The sequence below is a fragment of the Hippocampus zosterae genome, chromosome 21 (assembly GCF_025434085.1).
Source record: "Hippocampus zosterae strain Florida chromosome 21, ASM2543408v3, whole genome shotgun sequence".
NCBI classification, from domain to species: domain Eukaryota; kingdom Metazoa; phylum Chordata; class Actinopteri; order Syngnathiformes; family Syngnathidae; genus Hippocampus; species Hippocampus zosterae.
In genome coordinates this window covers 8,104,747-8,117,682 of record NC_067471.1, presented here as the reverse complement: position 1 = coordinate 8,117,682, position 12,936 = coordinate 8,104,747, and the positions used below count along the sequence as shown (strand labels likewise).

Here is a 12,936-nt window from a genome sequence, read left to right as displayed (position 1 = left end):
AAGAAGATATGAGCCCTGAAAATAAGGACCGGGGTGATATGAGGTGCCGGCTTATAGCACGTTAACTCATTTTTATTCTTTGCAAACAAATGTTAATGCTTTATTTTTGTTAAGGGTTTCATTAGTTTTCGTGACAGTTTTAGTATTTTGGGGGTGGGGGGGGTTGTGGTGGAGTAAGACAATCGCAGACGTGGGGGGGCTGTTGTTCGATTGATTCGGCGTGCTGCCTTAACGCTCGGCTGAGGCTGCTTGAGCAGGCGCAGGCTCTGGACTGCTGCTTCAGCATCTATTTTGGGTCTGACGGGGAAACTAGGCCATGCAAGTTTTCATTGAGCTCTTCAGCAACTTTCATCTGACATTACCCCCCCCCCCCGCCTCCCCCCACCCCACAAACCCAACCACACGCCCCCCCCCCACAACCAACCAAGTCAAGGAAACCGTCTGACAATGCCACTGATGGCCTGTAGTGAGCAGAGGGGTAAAAATAAATTACACCCCGCCCCTCCAAAAAAAAAAAAAATTGACGTTGGGTGACTGTTGAGCCCGGCGGCTGACAAATGAATCAATGCGGCGTGCGCGTCATTGTGCACGGAGCCTGAGGTTTGCGCGCACACCCTTTGCCTGCAGCTGAGGACGTAGGCTGCAATTACAGCCCAAGCAGGACTTCTCCAAATGACGATTTGGGACGGTTTATTTGCTCCGGGGGCTTTTTGATGCGTCATCACCAAAAGGTTTGAGGCCATGAGCGTGTGTGTGTGTGTACGTTTGCAGGTCTGTAACCAAGCAGACGAGGCACAGCGGGTCAAGCTTCTCAAAGCTTGCGCACAGCGAGAATTTTAACGGCCTATCACGGTTTGAAGAGCCGCTTTTACGTGGCGGACTTTTGGCTTTGCGACAAAAAGTGAGACAGCAACACGGATGCCAACTTGCAAGGCGTGAATCGCATAATCATACACCGCGTGATCCCGTTTGGGGAGGAAACCTGCGAGACGCACACAAATAGCTTGTGGGCATAAATCGGGGAGGCTGAAGAGGCTGTAAGCAAGGGGGGGGGGGGGGGCTGGGGGGGCGGAATGGAGAATCTTTGTCAACTTTGTTTGCGTGTGCAGAGAGGGCAAGCGGGCCGCTCTACCTTCTGGATGATGAGCTCGTGGGTGCCATCTGGCAGAGTCCTCCCGTCCTCCTGCATTAGTGGCACGAAGGAGTAGCCGAACAGCTTCTTCTCGCCTTTCTCTTTGGCTGCGGAGAGAACGCCGTCAACAAAAGCATTCTTAGCTCGTCTCTCGCCGCCACACCAAAAAAAAAAAAAAAAAAAAAAAAAAAAAAAAAAAAAAAAAAAAAAGCTCAATTCCAGCCTTGAATGCGGCATCACTAAGATGTCCACATTGCACCGGCATGACATGTTCATCATGATAGACTAGACAAGTGCACTGCACCAATACGGCAATTTTCAGATTTGCAACATTTGGGCGTCCTGTTTTTTTTTTTTTTTTTTTTTTTCTTCATGATATGCAGCAGGTTTCGCACTTGGCGGTTTGGTGTCAACGCAGTCCTAAATTGGGCTCCTAATGAGAAGACCCTGCGTGGAGCCACGTCAAGCATATGTGATGATTTCTACCCCCCCCCCCACCCCCTGGAGTCCTCAATAACATGACAGAATTTCCCTCAACTACTTACTGGAGCAATGTCGGAACTCAAAGCGCACGTGCGATCCCCGGAACATGTCCACGGGGATGGGCAGCTTGATTTGCTCCGCCCACCGTGGGCTATTGTTGTGGTACAGCACCAACGAGTGGTACTCATCCCCGCCCGGTTCCCCCGACCCGGCGGTGACGTGACTCTGAAGGGAAGAAAGAAAAAAAAAAGATGCGTTGGAATGAGCATGACGTGGTTTTCCATGCGTTTCTATTTTCCGTCCGATACGGAAACCGCAGAAGCGGAAGTGCCGGAGATGAGCAAGACGCCGGCTTGTGCGGCTCTCATCTGTGTCAGCGTGAAAAACGTGGAGCGCCATCCCACAGCACGTCGACGTCTTCCCACCTTGAGGATTTGTCCATCGATGTCCAGCAAGTAGACGGTGATCTCCACGTTCCTGGCGACGCTCTTGCCACCCTTTTCAAACTCGCCTTTCTCCAGTGTGACGTAAAGGTCATTGCGCATCTCTCCTACAAAGGTGGAAAAATAAAATAAAATAAAAAATCAGACGGGCAATCGATGATGCAAACGACAAAGCGTGTTACGAATGACCTCCCAACAGCTTGGACACATTTGCGTGAGAGTGGGCTCAGGCATCCTGGCAGGGGGTGGGACAGCATTGACATGAGTTGATTCATTTTGTACACACACACACACACACACACACACACACACACACACACACACACACACACACACACACACACACCATTGAATGTATATTGGCCGCAAAGAGGATCATAACGCCATCTCCAGGGTCAACATTGATTTCCTGCTCTTGACAGTGGTAACCATAGCAACAAAGACCATCCTATAGACTCGCATTCAGTGACCCCCCCCCACACACACACAGAAATGGATTAAAAAAATAATAGGCAGGTAAGTGGAGACTCAATTACCTTGGGTACAACAACAATAAATAAATAAAAAAAAGTGGAGAAGAAATGGTTGAGGGGGGGGGGGGTTGTTTCGCAGACGAGCGTCAAAGGAAAAAAAATAAAATAAATAAAAAAATAATAAAATAAATAAATAATAAATAAATAAATAAATAAATAAAAAGAAGAAACTGATGTAGTCATTCACAGCGGAGCAAACGAACGAGACGGCCCGGGGGCAGACGTTACTTGGTCGGAAATGGAGAGCGAAGAAAACGACAGACGGCGAGTGTAAAAAAGGTTCGTGGTAGGCGGAGACATAGAGCGCCGACATCAATCTGCGCTCGTCGGGCGCTGGGGGACCGGCGGCCTGCGCTTCGCTCTTTATCTGCGGGACCAGACAGCGCACCCCCGCTGTATGTCAAAGGTAGCTTTTCCGAGGATTTCACACGCCGGAGCGAATAAAAAGCCATGCTGAACCCACAAAAAAAAAAATTGACTTCAGATATCAGTATTTGATTGCAGAGTAGTCATGTGGCGCATGACAACAAGGGCGCCTTCCCCGCTGAGGCCCGAGGCACCGGCGTCACACTCGACAGGCACCCGTCTAACACTGCGTGCACCTGAGAATGACGATGAATATTTCATCAACGAGGTGGAATTTGCTCTCCGGCGGTGGGTGAAGATGTTGCCAAGGCAACTGCTGTGGAGACTGAAAGGCGGGTCAAGGTATACGATGCAGACGCGATTTTGCACGGAGGGGCAACTTTGAAGCACACAAAACGTAACCGCTAAGTTTTGGGTTGGGGGGGGGGGGTGGTAGCCTCGGACCGTCCCACCTGGCATGATGACGTCGGAGAAGCCCAGCTTCCTGGTGATGGAGACGCCGCGGGTGAAGAGCACCATGTACTCCCGCCTCAGCTGATCGATGTCCCCGTGAAGGAGCTGGAGAGCCACCGCCAGCCCTGAGAACACAACCAGGCGTCTCACGCGCACGAGATTTGAAAAAAAAGTCGCCCGCCGGCGGCTTCACGCATCGGGAAAAACTTGACACTGACATTCATAACCACAAAGCTGCTGCAGATGTGTGTGAGTGTGTGTGAGTGTGTGTGTGTGTGTGTGAGTTTTCAGCATCATTGCCGAGTCCTCATTTGTCCTCCGACTCGATTCGATGCAACAACGAGGCACAATCTCAAGCGGGATCTTTGTCACGCTTCCAGTTTGGCGGTTTCGAGGACGTCGCCGGCCAACCTGTTGTCACGGGAAACTGCTGACGCTCGCCGCTCGGCGTCGGCGGCTATTTATATCAAGCGCGTGAATGCGTTTTGCAAGCTTCCTGCGGAGACGGCGGGCGGCCACGTGAGGCGTTGAAAAGCCACCCCCCCCCTCCCTCCCCCTTCCTGGAAAGAAGAACTTAGCGCAGACAACGCGGTGACTCAGACGGGCCGGAAACGGACTGATGTCACGCCGCCGGACTGAAGATGACACGGGAATGCCGCAGAGGCGTCGTTTGGCAAAATTGCCCTCAATATGGCGATTTCATGTGTTTTGGTCTTACGGGTTCAAAAAAACCCAAAAAAGTGCAAAAAAAAAAAAAAGAATTACGAGTTCTTCTATTCTATTGGAGTTGATGTCTTACCCGTGTTGGATCCGGAAAGGTTGTATCTGGAATTGACCTTTTTGATGATGTTCTCGTGAATTTGGTGCCACTCGCTTTCCGTGTTGCACCTGAGACACCAAAACGTGCAATCGTCATTGAACGCAATGTTGAAAATACAACAAAAAAAAAAAAATTGGCGCAACAGAAATCTCATCGCTCTCTATTTTTGCTCTCACCAAAGTCTGGCGCGTCCTGGACGTTCTCCGAGAAACAGTTGGCGGCGCGTCGGCCGGGTACTTACGCGTAAACCTTGAGCAGGTGGTCGTCCTTGGAGTCGGCCGTGAGCAGATCGGCGACGCTGACGACGGCGCAGCCGAACGGCCGGCGGTACTGAACGCTACACTGGTTCTTCTTCTCCCCGGCGCCCATTCTCCCTGCGCCCAAAAAAGCGGCAGATGCATTTCTGCGCACCGTACGCACCCGACGCGTGTCGCCGCCCACCTATTCTGATGATGTGCACGACGATGTAGACATCTTTTCGCAGATCGCCGCTGCCCAGATCCTGTTGGGAACGGGGGAAACCTCATTTTCGGACGCGACGGTCACGCGACGACGGATTGATGCCACTTACCACAAACAGGGTGCACTGTCTCTCCGTTTTCTCCGGCGACTTGGGCAAGCCGCTTTTATTCAGCCTGACAAAGAACCTTTCGCTGAACGGAGAAGAGAAAGTGGAGACGAATGGGATCGGCAATGTGGACCCGTAGGCGCTTGGTATTTACTTTAATATACAATATACAATTAACAAACAAAGCAATTTTTGAAAAAACAAAATGTTTCAAAAAGAAAGCAATCTGTCTGCCTCACAACAATGTACATATTTCAAATCGGTAGCAACGAGCAGAACATAAAAGCGCATGACGGGCAAAAAGCAGAAAGGACGGCTCGCGTTTGCGGCGGCGTCCTGCCGGGCCATCGGCGAGGCCGGCGGGCTAATCCGGTTAGGTGACTTTCACACTCGGCGCGATAAGCGCCTTGTAATGCGCCGCCGCGCCGGACAACGCGCCAACTCGCGAGTCCGGGCGACTCGCGCAAGGGCGGAGCGTCGCCGAACCGCAAAGTGAGAACTCGGTGGGGGGGAGGGGGGGGCGCTTGGGCTAAAAACATGAGTTCTGTTACCTCGCACTGGGATTAGCAGACCCAAAAAGGGTAGCGTGGTGGAAAACGTGACCATTAAAATGCGCAAAAAGGTCACAGTTGTGTGTCGAGGCGGCAGCATTGTTCGGCAAAGGCCACGTTGGACACAAAGAAAACGGCGCACCGCAAAAGGAACGGGCGGGCGTTGGCACGGTGCTGAGGCAACGGGTCGCACCCCCATCTGGAAAGCGTCAGCGGCTCCGGAGTCAAGCGGTGAAATGGCTCCCTGCCAGCCGGCCAGTGTAAATGCGCGTGTCTGTTTACTCGCCGCGCCAGACAACTCTGGCGGGGCGCCAGGGATGCGCTTTTTTTTCTTCTTCTACCCCAACCCCTCGAAGACAAGTGATGCAATCGCGGCGTAGACGCAAACGTGGCCTCAATGGCGAGCTCAAAATGTCACCGAATGCATCACCCGTGACCCAAGTTGCTCATCTACAAAATCACGAATCAATGTGCGGCCCGGTAGTCCAGTGGTTAGCACGTGGGCTTCACAGTGCAGAGGTACCGGGTTCGATTCCAGCTCCGGCCTCCCCTGTGTGGAGTTTGCATGTTCTCCCCCGGGCCTGCGTGGGTTTTCTCCGGGTGCTCCGGTTTCCTCCCACATTCCAAAAACATGCGTGGTAGGCTGATTGAACACTCTAAATTGTCCCTGGGTGTGAGTGTGAGTGCGAATGGTTGTTCGTCTCTGTGTGCCCTGCGATTGGCTGGCGACCGATTCAGGGTGTCCCCCGCCTACTGCCTCGAGGACAGCTGGGATAGGCTCCAGCACCCCCCGCGACCCTAGTGAGGATCAAGCGGCTCGGAAGATGAATGAATGAATGTGTCATCATCACCCCCCTCCCCCACCCCGGACAGCGAGCCCATACCTGAGTGGCCGGTTCTCCCGCCCGTCATAGATATGGAAGAAGACCTCAAGCTCCTCCCCCAGGTTGGCACTCATCAGGCTCTTGACGTGGACAAACAAGTGATGGGTGCTGGCGGGCGTCGGCGTCTCCTTCTTGCGATGCCGATGCTCCATCTGCCGAGGAGTCGGGGGGGAAAGCGGAATTCATGAGAGCAAATCAAAACGTGCTCGCTTGGAAACGCCACTTGGCGCGGAGGTCACGTTGAAGCCAGCGCCCCCTGCGGTGCTTGCTTTTGTCCGCGCAGACGACAACAACAACAACAACAACAAAAAGAAGCAGATGGATTAAGCGCTTCAATTACCCCTGTGAGAGGAAAGTCATCTCACACTCTGTGTGATTTTTTTTTCCCTACAGTGTATCAGACGAGTGGTTGTCACGGTAACGGCGCTCCGAGAAGATGTGAAGGAGAAGCAGGGCCAAGCGCGCAAAAGTCTGAGACGTCGACGTTGTCAAAATCAATCAAGCTCCGGCTTTGATTAAAAAAAAAAATAATAATAATTTTTAAAATAATTTTTGTTGTATTTTTTTTCTTATCTTATTTGATGTTGTTTTTGACATTGTACTCGTGATTTTAACTGCTTGTTGTAAGGTGCCCTTGAGTTTCTAGAAAGGCGCCCACAAATAAAATGTATTATTATTAATTATTATTATTATTCAAATTCTTCTTTTTACATCATTGGCTCGATGCGATCCGAGAAGTATAGCACGGCCTCGAAAAAAGCTCGGCCGAGGGAGCACCCACCAGTCTGTAGAGCTCCGTCACGCTGATTTCATCCGGGTCCACCATGCTGAACTCCTGTCTCGGGACCAGGTCCAAACCCAGTTGCCTGCAGAAGACCAAAGGACACCAAAGGGGTCGGCCGGATTCGCAACGGTAGCGCACAGCGCCGATGGACAATAACCCGAAAAAAGTCTGTTTCCAAACGAATGCTTGTTAGCCTCGCTTCTCAAACGTCTCAGAAGGACCCCGAAGACGAACGGGTTCTCGGACTCACTCGTTACCCCAGTCCAGTCGGGCCGTGATGTGCTGCTTGACGTCCCTCATGCGGTCGTGGGTGAGGTGGCCCACCAGCACTTGCCTCCTCAGGTCCAAGATTTCATTCATCACGTGCCAAAGCCGGTGGAACAAATCGCCCTCGTTCTTCTGGAGGGATGGGACGAGAAACGGGAACGCTCATCAAACGCGCAAAACACAAAAAACTGAATCCGAACGTGCAACTTTGAAGGGATTTGTGCGTCCCGCTGCTTTTTTGGCCACCGACAACATCACAAAATCCCTTTTTGCCGATTGAAACCAACGGTATCAAAGAAAAACCCCTTTGGGGGAGGAGGACTCGAGCGAAAAAGGAATGGGTACCACATAGAGCTGCTTCCACATGGCCCCCCAGTCGCGCAGGGTCAACGTCATCTCGGTGATGACCGAGTCCTCCACGGGGAGGACCGTCTCAAATTGGCCTTTATTCTTGACGTGGGCGTTCTTCAGGTGGATGTAACTGGTCGGGAAGATCCCCTGCGAACGCACGCCGCGCTCGGTCACGTTATCAATTTCGGCCCGGGGGAGTCGGCTCGGGTTCGCTGGTTGTCCAAGGGCGACCTACCTTGAGGATCGGATTCTTCAAGATGAATCCTCGATACCAGCCTGCGGAAAAAAACAAATAATTTTCAGCACGTCGCCGTGAAGGACAATCAATTTTTTCGTGGGAAGGAAGACGGAAGAGAGCGGATGGATGGGGGACGGATTTCTCATTTCGCATCATATTCGCATCATCCCCCCCCCCCCCCACCCCCTGCGTGGCCCCAAACGCATCTGTGGCAGTTGACGATTTAAAACGTGGTACAAAAAAAAAAATCATTTAAAAATGCGTCGAGAGAGTGGCGTTCAAAGTCAAAGTCACATTGCCGGTGGGGAGGAGAGGAGGGGGGGGGGGGGAACGCGCGTCAGCGTCAACACTTTGAAGTGTCGACGGCGGCGTCGACATGATGACAGAGCCATTAGCCCGCGTCGCTGCGAGCGTCGCGCCGCACGTCACTCGGCGCCCCCTGGCGGGCTTGCTGATCTTGCGGCCGCCGGCTGGGCGATCGATCGGGTGCAAATTCCGCAACGCTGCCTGATCATTATTGATCAGGAGGCGTGTCTTAAAAATGTCACATGGAATTGCATGACCCGACGGCCCTGTAGCCCAGTGGTTAGCACGTCGGCTTCACAGTGCAGAGGTACCGGGTTCGATTCCAGCTCCGGCCTCCCTGTGTGGAGTTTGCATGTTCTCCCCGGGCCTGCGTGGGTTTTTTCCGGGTGCTCCGGTTTCCTCCCACATTCCACAAACATGCGTGGCAGGCTGATTGGACGCTCTAAATTGTCCCTAGGTGTGAATGTGAGCGTGGATGGTTGCTCGTCTATGTGTGCCCTGCGATTGGCTGGCAACCGATTCAGGGTGTCCCCCGCCTACTGCCCGAGGACAGCTGGGATAGGCTCCAGCACCCCCCCGCGACCCTAGTGAGGATCAAGCGGTTCGGAATATGGATGGATGAATGGAATTGCATGACCCACCTTCACATTTTTCCAGGATCTGCACCGTGTCGCCAATTTCCAGCGGGAGGCCGTGCTGGACGGTGCCTCGGAAAGTGGCCAGCGCTGTGAGAAAACAACAACAACAACAAAACGTTATGAGGCAGCGTAATTTGCGGCGAGACATTCGAGAGGTTGTCGCGATTGGTCTCCGAGGACCCCGAAAACAAAAGCGGCTTAATGGTATGTAAATGAGCACCAGGCGGTCACGAGGTTGCATTCCCGCAGGTCAAAATATGCTCCGGATGAATAAAAAGAAAAAAAAAATTCTTTTTTTCCCCTTCAAGACCTTTCTTCCCGACGCAGACGATGATGAAACTGCCACCGTATTTATCCACACACACATCTCTGTGTTCTTCCGTTAGCGGGTTGCGGTGAATTATTCAGCTTTGGGTCTTTTTTTTTTTTTTTTTTTGGGTTGGAGGAGTCTGCTGCATGTCAATTTACGAGCCATCTGCAGCGTGTCCTCAAATGACTGCTCAGCATCAAACGTTGCAGCGAATCGGCTTGGGTCTCGTCGGGGTCCCATCCGCAAAACAGAAACTCAAAACCGCGCACTTTGGACTGCCGCTAAAGTGAAAACAGGATTAATGTCCGTTCAGAATTTCAAAACCGGATTGAGGGACCTGATGACCTCATTAGCTGGATTCCGGATTCTGACTGAGCCCGACAATGATTCACGTGCGTAATCCACTCCCACGTGTTCATTATACGGCATTTATATCATTAATATGCTAATTTGTTAGCGCGGCAACTGGTGGCACTCCCCCTCGCCGGAATTGCTGCCAAATGCCCGCTTCATGAATATTCAACTACGATGTGAGAATATACAGAACGTGTGAGCATTATGAAACAATAAACGGCCAAAGGAGGAAGCGGCACTTCTTTCCCACCGTTTCGCAATATTTTATTTTTTTTAAGGGGAAAACAAAGAGAACTGAAATAAAACTAATGGGAAGGGGGGGGGGTCTCTTCACTTCCTCACATATGCTGCCCTGCTGCGTTCTTTGCATGTTCAGCGGCCACATCCCGGCTCAGACCCGACACGTAAAGCAGCAGAACGCGATTTGAAGTCCAGGGATGTGACATGAAAACATTCCGAGAGAAACCAAAACTAGCTGAGCTATGCTTTGTCTTCGCCAACACCGCGAACGCCGTTGCCCAAATCAAAGGGCCCGGCGCATTTATCGCTCACTCTGTGGTGAAGTGAAGGATAAAAAAAAAAGAAAAGAAAAAAAAAAGTCAGGCTTTAAATACACCCCGCGACCGTAATCGCCTCATGGATGTAAGGCAGTAAATTGGAGACTGCGGTGAGCGACACGAGGACTTCACGTTCAAAATCCAAACGGGATGTACTGACGCCTCGTACTGACGTCCAAAACGTTTAATCGTGGAACACAGTGAAAACCAAAACACATTTCAAACAACAATCAAAATTAAAATATCTTGAACAGGACATCAAGAGGAGCCAGATGAGGTGGCTTGGGCATCTGATTCGGATGCCTCCTGAACGCCTCCCTGGTGAGGTGTTCCGGGCATAAGGTGACCAAAGTTCGGGCAGTGAGTTTCGCTTGTGGCGCGAAGGGAAAAATGGAGGCAGACGTTGGCACGGACGGAGACCATGAACGTCGCCAAACCGCTAGCCGGGACGGGCGCTAGGCAGCGCGTACGAACAACAACAACAACTGGTAAATCACGCCGCACAAGCGCAAACTTGAAGAGCAGAGTGGCGCGAGAAATATTACTTTTTGGGAAATTGCCGTCAATCAGTGCAGTCAATTCCTGCATTTATTTATTTTTTCCTTTTACTTGCCTTGCAAATTTGACTAGCGAGCGGCTTTACCGATCCATGAGAAGGACCGAAGCGGCACTCGTCTTTTACATCGTATGCTTGAGCATCATCGAGTGAAATTATATAGCAACAAAAAACTAGCGTGGACGCTAGCAGGAAAAACGGGAGCCATAGATGTAAATGTAGACTCCATTCCATTTATACGAACTCCCTCCCGCCCCTACCAACATGGCCGCCACACTGACGGCTTTCTGGCCTGCTCTAATCTACCGCAAAGTTTCTTCTCTCTGAAATTACAAAAGGGCATTTGGATTGGATATTCATGTGTCGTTCAACCTCGTGACCGGTGGTTTGCTGGTCCGGTGACTCGAGGTTCCGCCGTTTCTAGGTCAGGGAACCGGATCACATTCGCAGACATTAATCTGCTGGTGTGCTTTCTATGTGCTAAAAGCATGCATTGGCAAGATTGTTAATCCCCCATCGCGTGACACGATCATGGAGTCATTTTCACACATTGGCGGAGAAAGTCATCCAAAAGGAAGCGCAAACTCATAATTGAGTCTGGTTTAATGCTCCACCGCGTGGCACATCGGGCAGCATCTGTTGCCGCTCGCTCGGACGCTTCCCGATGTTCCCGCCGGGGCGCTGCGGCGTTGCAATTTTCAAGCCGAGGTCACGCTGACACCGGTGCCTACACACCTTGCCCCCCACGTAGCGAGCGCGATGGAAGCAAAAATATGCCCCCGGGTGGGGGTGGATGAGGAGGCCGCCGTGACGGCAATTCAACATCTGCCGCTTCGCCGCCGCCCGACTGTTCAAAGTGGGCGTGTTGATCCGAGCCTCACCGAAAGCTTCTCCACTTCCTGGAGCGAGTAGGTGGCGCCGACCTCCACGACACCGACTTCGGGCTCTCTTGAATCCAATTAAAATAAATTACGTGTAAATGTGCTGCATGGACAAAAGTGCCTTGGCTGGGAGATGTTATTTTGAGCTCATCGGCTAATTTTTTTAATTTTTTTTCCCTATCACTGCACTCTTGTTGTGCGTTGGTGAGGCCAAACACCAAAGCCCACACAGTGAGCTAGACCAGGAACACATCCTCCAGCTTATAAAATGCTCAATGACGCCGGTCCATGTTTGGCGGTGTGGTTGGACATGCAAAATATTACCATGCATGCATTGATATTTATTTTAAAAAAGGTGCGGAGGGGTTGTTTGGTGGTGTGCCTCATCTCAATAAAGTTTAGGAACTCTTCTTCCATCCTTTTTTGTCTCAGTCAAGGACAAACACTGCTGAGCTCCAGTGGAGTGCAACGGCCGAGGCGGACAGAAGTCGCCGGGAATGCAAATGAGAGGAAGACGGCCTTTGCCAGTTTTGTTTTTTTGTTTACGACATGTTTCCACGTCTCGTCAAAACCGCCAAGAGTCTTATTTAGGCCTCGTTTGCCGCAAACAAGCTCAAACACCAAAAGGGGGAGGATGAAAGAAGCGTCACAAACAGCTGACAGAGCGAGACGGAGCGCCGGTCCCGGCGGATCAGAATCCCAAATATCGGTGTCGTCGGCCTCTTCAAGAGATAAAAACAAAGCGCAGAGCGAGAGGCAGACTGTATAATTTGTGCGTGTTTCAAGAGGCAACGAATGAAAGGACTGCGGAGTTGTCTGTGCTGAGCGAGAGGGGCCGCCGGGTGAAGGTTCGGGTGTTAAATGCGGAGTACCCCCCCGCCCCCCCTCCCGAAGGAAGTCCCGGGCAAAACCAAGAGTCCATTCAAGGACAGGCAGATGGCAGGCGCTTCACAAACACAAGCCAGTGGAGCGCACTTCATTACCAGCAAGGTCCGTCAGCCAGTTAGCTCGCAGGGGTGCGCCAGAAATTTGCGGATTCGCCTTGAGGGAAGCCGAGAAGAAAACTCCGACCAAAGTCACCATTTTGTATTTGTGATCTTGAGACCCAAGAGCTCCGACGCTTCGTGTGAGTGTGAAGCGGAATTTGCAAAAACAAACTCCCGCCGCCTTTGAAAGCTCAAAACGAGACCGTTTCGAGATGAAAAACCACACCGACAAGATCGCTGAGAAGAGAGAGACCCGCACCCGACTGCCCTGCCCGTTTTTGGCCATGTGAGAAATCACTTTCAAAAGGTCAACCTCCCCCGCCCTCCTTTTAACAGTCCGTCAACCTGGATCATCAAATATTAATTGGATCCATTTCAGGCGAGGTGCGGCGCTTTGGAGGGTTTGTTTTTCCAAGTCTTACGCATCGCTATGGCGACAAGCTCACATGTGATGAAGTCAGTAATTAAGCAAGAA

General features: G+C 51.6%; 1 protein-coding gene and 1 long non-coding RNA gene across 4 annotated transcripts in view; one reads left to right on the top strand and one right to left on the bottom strand.

Annotated features, from left to right (window-relative positions):
* LOC127593704 (uncharacterized) overlaps positions 1-12,936 on the top strand; it is a 191,533-nt gene that overhangs the window by 110,588 nt on the left and 68,009 nt on the right. The window lies entirely within an intron of this gene.
* The window catches only part of dock4b (dedicator of cytokinesis 4b), a 38,752-nt gene that overhangs the window by 17,303 nt on the left and 8,513 nt on the right, over positions 1-12,936 (bottom strand). For all 3 annotated transcript variants that reach the window (XM_052055261.1, XM_052055262.1, XM_052055264.1), the window contains exons 2-15: positions 8,821-8,904; positions 7,871-7,911; positions 7,630-7,782; positions 7,268-7,416; positions 7,015-7,099; positions 6,234-6,385; positions 4,802-4,883; positions 4,672-4,732; positions 4,472-4,604; positions 4,210-4,298; positions 3,410-3,535; positions 2,041-2,165; positions 1,678-1,840; positions 1,133-1,239 (exon numbers count right to left, since the gene is read on the bottom strand). In XM_052055261.1, the coding sequence (XP_051911221.1) occupies positions 1,133-1,239; positions 1,678-1,840; positions 2,041-2,165; positions 3,410-3,535; positions 4,210-4,298; positions 4,472-4,604; positions 4,672-4,732; positions 4,802-4,883; positions 6,234-6,385; positions 7,015-7,099; positions 7,268-7,416; positions 7,630-7,782; positions 7,871-7,911; positions 8,821-8,904 (1,550 nt within the window). The remainder of the gene's footprint in view (positions 1-1,132; positions 1,240-1,677; positions 1,841-2,040; positions 2,166-3,409; positions 3,536-4,209; positions 4,299-4,471; positions 4,605-4,671; positions 4,733-4,801; positions 4,884-6,233; positions 6,386-7,014; positions 7,100-7,267; positions 7,417-7,629; positions 7,783-7,870; positions 7,912-8,820; positions 8,905-12,936) is intronic.